This window comes from Macrobrachium rosenbergii, chromosome 49 (genome assembly GCF_040412425.1).
Source record: "Macrobrachium rosenbergii isolate ZJJX-2024 chromosome 49, ASM4041242v1, whole genome shotgun sequence".
NCBI lineage: Eukaryota > Metazoa > Arthropoda > Malacostraca > Decapoda > Palaemonidae > Macrobrachium > Macrobrachium rosenbergii.
The window spans coordinates 25173606-25180265 of record NC_089789.1 but is presented as its reverse complement, the minus strand read 5'-3'; the positions used below and the strand labels follow the sequence as shown (position 1 = coordinate 25180265).

General features: G+C 38.0%; 1 protein-coding gene across 1 annotated transcript in view; it reads right to left on the bottom strand.

The window, feature by feature from the left end:
* Positions 1–927: 927 nt before the first annotated feature.
* Positions 928–6660, bottom strand: part of LOC136832185 (alpha-crystallin B chain-like) — a 12792-nt gene continuing 7059 nt past the window's right edge. The window contains exons 4-6 of the mRNA XM_067092947.1: positions 5732–5862; positions 1462–1552; positions 928–1190 (exon numbers count right to left, since the gene is read on the bottom strand). Coding sequence (XP_066949048.1) covers positions 1128–1190; positions 1462–1552; positions 5732–5862 — 285 coding nt within the window. The 3' untranslated portion in view covers positions 928–1127. The remainder of the gene's footprint in view (positions 1191–1461; positions 1553–5731; positions 5863–6660) is intronic.

The window sequence follows — 6660 nt, the reverse complement described above, 5'->3', positions numbered from 1 at the left end:
TAAGTTCTTGCCAATACAGTCAGTACAGTTCTTCAGGTGACCTTTCTCAGGATACTGAGGCTGCCATGAGGAGTTTGTCAGCATTTTTCAGATCAGATTTAATAAAGAATTGCCTTCCTCTTGGAATAACTGTTAAGAGAAAGTTGGTTAATCGTGATGAAAATATCATCGCAGTATGTTAAGGAATTTATTTTGTTTTAACTAGCATGTTTACTTATTCGTTCAGTATTGAAAATGAATCCGACTCAAATTAGTCCTCATCGAAAAATGAAATCAACTTCCGTCCAAAAGGACTTCATCTTTTTTGGTAGCGCAGGAATTTTGTATTATGCAAATATACTCGTACCTCCACTCCGCTTATTCTGAACTCCGACCGTCTCAAATCCCAATCTCAAGCCCCTGTTGACATTTTTCGTGCTATCGACGATCACAGCGGGGAATGAATTTTTGGTGAGTGCATACAGGGGCGGTATTTACGTTCCTCGAATACCCTGCATCTGAATTGGTGGATGTGTCGTGGTCCAGACTTTAAATAAAACACATATTTTCAAAATAAAGTTTTAATCACAGCTTCAAATATATTTGCGTGCATTTCACTATCACATTTAACCGAATAGCCTACTGCAATGACAAACAAAACGGCGAATTCATTTAATACGGTTTACACCATCCTTTGAAAGCGCGAAATGGTCGTCATGTATATATATATATATATATATATATATATATATATATATATATATATATATATATATATATATATATATATATATATATATATATATATATATATATACATATACATACATATATATATATATATATATATATATATATATATATATATATATATATATATATATACATACATACATACATACATATATATATATATACATATATTATACATATATATATGTATATATATGTGTGTATATATTTATATATATACCGTTGTAGCCGGAACCTGAATCATGGATGCAAACAGGGCGAGGAAGTGAAGCAAAGGAGAAGAAATCCCCGGCCAGAGATTTCTGTGAATAAAGCAGGCAGGTAGTACCAGGTAGTCCCAGGACCCAGGCACTACATTCGCCTCCCAAGATCGTATCTCTCGGGTCTTCTTAAGCTTACTTCTCTTGAGCCTTCTGAATGGGCACATCTCGCTGACTGGGAGGCGGCGGTTCGATCGGCTGGAAGAGAACAATGTTATCTTGGGTTATTGATTTTGTTGCTCTAGCTGTCGTGTTGTTGGTTGTTTTTGCTGTTTGCTATCTCCTGCCTCACGGAAGGGGAAGCTTATCCGTTCGTCCATCTTTATCACCAAATAGTTCGCATAGTTTTCTACCAAAGTCATTTTGTCTCTTAATCGTTTGCTAATCTTTTGTTCGGTTACTTGCTCATCCCGTTCATCTTAGATTTAATGATTACCAAACAATACAGCTACATGCTTTAAAATCTTACCCTTTTTGGAGCTTCGATCACCAAGACACCTTCAGGCGACAAAGACGAAGACACCGATTCAATAATCACGTCATCGGGTAGGTTGTATTTCCTGTAAGGATGGGAGGAGAGTAGAGAACCAGTTGATAATTATGGGATAATTTTTATGTGATGAAAATTTTCAACAAAACCAGCAACGAGAAGCTGTCAGGCGGGCACTGGATGACATTTCCTTGTGACCTATTCACAAACAACTAATTCGACTGAGCCTTCCACCAGACTCTGCCTATGAGCAATCCAATGAGAATTAGATCACTCAGCCTCTTGACTTCTTACATCGTAGGATTGGCTAATTACCGCTTTAAATACAGAAATAATCGTTATTCAGCACCTGCATACACGTTATAATTACTTTCCACCTTCACCAGTGTTCAAGACTACAGTATTAGTACTATGGAATTCACCGAGTGCTGTTAGAGATAGCAACATTTGTTGAGAGATTGAAAATGGATGTGAAGCATGTGTTAGAATCTGTAGACAGAAGAGTAGCTGGTTTGCTGTAAAAGTGGATCTGAGACAAATGTAGGTTATCTCTTATCTCCAGGATCTTTATCTTTATGGCTAGAGTGATGCGAGAAGTCGTGAAAAGGGACTTTGACGAAAAGTTGTCGAAGGATAAGAAAATGGGCTGTGGCTGGAGTGTGGAATGCAGATGGTTGCAGATGCTACAGTGCTGACTGGGGATAGGGAAGAGAAACTGTGGAAACTAATGAAATAACTGAATGGATTTGCAAGAGGAGGTAGCTGAGAATTAATGTGAGCAAGAGTAAGCTTATGAAAGTAAATGGAAGAATGGAAATGGTTGAATAATGCAGGTATTTGGGAGTAAACGAGTGTTGGAAAGCTAGAGACGAGGTGTCACAGTGAAGCAAGAGAAATTGCAGATTGTGCTCGGAAGATTAGGAAGAATCTTGGAGTGTGTATGGAAGCCATGTTAAAATGCATGTACGTGAAATGTGGATGTTGAATGTGAATGGCAGGAAAAAGTTTTAAGCTTTTGAGAATATACATAGTATATGTGGCATGAGAAGAAAGGAAAGGGTAAAAAAATGTGAAGATATTAAGTTAAAAAATAAAACATTTTTGCATAGATGAATAGATAGATCAGAGTGTTTTGAGATGGTTCGGTCAAACGAAAAGATTGGAAGATGATGGGCTGGTGAAAATAAAGTGTAATGCATAATTGCTAGGGAGGAGGGGAAGAAAGAAAGAACAAAATGGGTTGGATAAACTATGTGAAAGAGGGTATCATAGGAAGGCCCACAATACCCAGGTAGCGCAAGAGTGCATGCAAGTGAGAGGTGATACGGTGCAGTTCGCGTGGTGGGGCTTGTGCACAGGGGTTCATCTACTCTTATACTGTAGCACAGATGTAACAGTTATCATTGCGTTGTTTTGTCTCTGAGGTCACCCCTTTAAGGGGGAACAGCATGAAGTTCAAAATATTCAAAATATTTCTGTAAATCCATCACGTGCCATTTTCCCCTTTAAGGGGATGGCGCAAGAAGTTACCCTTCAGATTTTCCGCAAGTATATTATGGATGAGGCTGGTAGCTCCACACCTGCCCCAGATGATATATTATGTCCATGAGACATACGTGCTGACAGGTTCTGGCCAGACCCAATTTAGAGTTGGGATTTCTTCATATCTGCTGCAATTTCTATTATAATTTTTTTTTCTCCTCTCCTGGAGCCAAATAGGGAGATCCACACCAGGCTTCTTATTTCCTTTGCCATTTTGAATGAGACCTTGCTGGCACAGGGCGGGCTCAGTTGAAATTCAGCCATCAAACCTAACAGTTTTTCCATGTCTACCGTGCTTTAATAACTTAGTGCTAATCTTCATACTCACACAGATTTCTCTCCTAGGTTTCTACACCTAGATGTCCCAGCTAAGTGAGCAAATGAAGTTTGACTAAAGAAACCAAGCAGCTAGATGGCCCAATGAAACAACAGTGGTTGTCTAGATGACAGTCAGAAAGACCTGGGCTATGTGTTTGTGGCTATTTTGTCAACAACCCCGCAGGAATTTGACCTTGGCCGTTCAATGACCTTTAAGCAACACTTATGTCTGTCATTAGTACATGGAAACGCCAGAACAGCAATTGGAAGTCTCACTGTCATTGACTATATACATGGAGCTCTTAGGAACACAATACTGTATAAGGATAAAGGTTATGACCCATACTATGACCATGGTCGATTGAAACCTACAGTTGGTAAGTAGTGTTTGCTGCTCTGGACAGTAGGAAGTTGGTGCTGAGTAACAGAATACTGCGCTAAGAGCGATTCCAGCCACAGAATCACATCAGATGGTCAAAATCAATAAAACTTATTTATGCCTGAAAGTTGCTCCATTGTCGTTACTTTGGCTTGAATTATGATCCCGATAACTCTAAGGTCTTAGTTGTGAACTGCTGCGCTTTTAGCAATCACTCGTCATAAGGCCTAATTGTTAATTGCTGTATCAGACAAGTATTCTGGGCTATACTGCTTAGGAAATGGGAAAGCTGGTTAAAGTTATAATCTACCATTATTCAGTGTGAAAACTGATATATGTGGAAGGACTAGTTTCCATTTCTCTGTCCTTGTACCGAGAGACATCTTTAATTTGATTTTGTCTTTTCGCACCTATGGGGCAACCATAATCTTATTTTAGTTTTCTACAAGTGTCACATTATGCGTTGTGTCCAAAGGCAGGGACAATATTAATAAATTAATAATCCCAGTGTGAACAGATACGGCAAGTGGGACGACAATACTATAGTTCAATTACCTTTCTTATTTTTTTACAATTGTGCATATGTTTGTCTAATTACCTGTGCAATAAAACTAACGATCATTTGAAATCAAGTATTCTGATAACTGTGTATATGAATGTTGCCGGCTATGAAGAATTTTGTAATAAGTTAGAGACAGTACATGAACATAGTAACAGGATACAAAAACGTTATTAAAGATAGGACATCAAATGTTCTGACTGGATGTATCGTTAGCGAACATGATCACTGAAAATCATTATATCAAAAGTAATAAGTTTCTTCAAGCACTTAAGTATTTTGGCCCAGAAAACTATACAAGAAATTTTAGGGGAAGTAATCATTTAAACAAATAAGTTCACCATTTCAAGATCCAGTTAAACGTATCTATCTTCTATTCAGTCCCATTTTTTTTTTTAATAATAATCAGACCTACAGAAGACTTGGTTGAGTTAATGTATTCTACGGAGGAAATCTTAGGATAGTAGCCAACAAGATTACTGGAACTAACTTTACCAAAAATATGAGACCACCCACAATCCTCCTGGAATTGTTTAAGCTCTTGTAATTTCATTAGAGACAACCTTTGCACTTGTAATGATACTCGCGAACTTTGAGAGAGACAATTTCCATAAATATAAAATTTATCATATCTAGAGATTAGTCGAAAATGTTTTTGTACTTTCTGTGCACTTAAAAAAATAATAACAAACGAGCTCTAAACCTTAACTAAATATAGGTTAAAAGGTCCAAAATACGGTTAATGGACACCAAGAACATTACACATTAGAATTGGAATGCCGCCCGGTATTGGACATCAAGAGTGAAATACTGCATTTAATTTTTTCAAGGCTTTGCTGTGGAACTAATGGTTCATGAGATTTTTCCTGTGCTTACAAAATAAATCATGCATACTTCAAAATGGATGTGCTACACAGGTAATCATTAATTTCTAAAACTTTTGTTCCAAGTAGCATTCATACGAAACAATGTGGCTTGCTGCATAAATTGTGCACTTAATAACAGGCACTGACATTACTGGAGTTCAACTGGAGTTCATGACGTAAAAATAATATAAAAAGAAGACCTTCATCCACTGAATCCCTTCGCTTTCAACCTACGTAATATTGCCTGCAACACTGTTGCCAAAGGATGACTAAAATTCTGCATCTGGATTAGACTTTTGATGTCAGTTCTCATTAACTGTTAAGAGGTTCTGTTTGAACCAAAATTTATAATTTTTTCTGGTCATTCTTCACTGAATAGCAGTTGTATTTTCACCAAGCACAGTTTTATCAGATCAACAAAAAGAAATATCCTACTATGAAAAGAATAAATTTCCTTTAACATGACCAATACGATACAATAAGCAGACTATGAAAAGTTCAAATTTGGCCGAAGAAACAGAAAACAAATGAAGAAGAAAGTGCAGCCATGAGCAGGAAGATCTGCTACTCTGTCCTTTTAGTTACCTGATAAAGTGCCTGAAGACGGAGCCGTGTTCGTCCTGTCGCATCTCATGTTTGGCTTCCACCTCCACCACTCCCTCTACGACCCGCACCTTGAGCTCCTCTGGGGCGAACTGCTGCACATCGAGGCAAAGCTATCGGAATGGAAGGGTTATCTGTTCATCTCGATCCTGGCGATTGACTGATTTTCTTAAATAAAGGGTGATCACAGAAAAGAAAGAGATATACTGCAGCCTTTTTGCGGTAAAAAGTTTTTTCTTTTTCTTTAGAATAGTGGTCCTTTTACACAGGATGGCGCCAAAACCCATTAGGCAAAATAATAAACTTTGAGTTATAACAGCATATTTGGAGAGGTTAATGGCTAAAGAAACATCCTGAAGCACTATAGCTCAAAAAAATCTTTAATATACTTAAATTATATCAGGACTTACAGCAGGGTGCTTTTAATCACCGGGCGTCAAACTGCGTGATCCCCTGTCACAAGCTGTCAAATGGGTCTTACACCGTCGTCGAGGGCTTGATTTCAAAGTAAATTTAAATGGAACCTGAATATTTAGCTTTTCTTTTTATTATTATCAAGTAATGATTGCCCTTACAACCCAATTCATTATACATACCTGACGCATCCATCATCAGATTCGCAGTGTCAGCGTTGTTTGAAACAGGAAGAACCATTTATACGTTTACGAACGATTCCTTGGTGAACAAAAGACATGCATACACTCACATATCCATCAGTGGGTAAGTAACCCTTTTGTGTGCGTACTCCGGAACTGAATCATGATCTAAATGAATGTAAAGTAAATGATTGGGAAGAAAGTCCCCAGGACCGAAGCCTTTGGAGACTCAGGGTCAGAGGTCAGAGAGGGGTGTGGTGTGGGGCTAGACCATGGTGTTGGGGAACGAGGAGCGAGGGGAAGGGACTTGTCAGA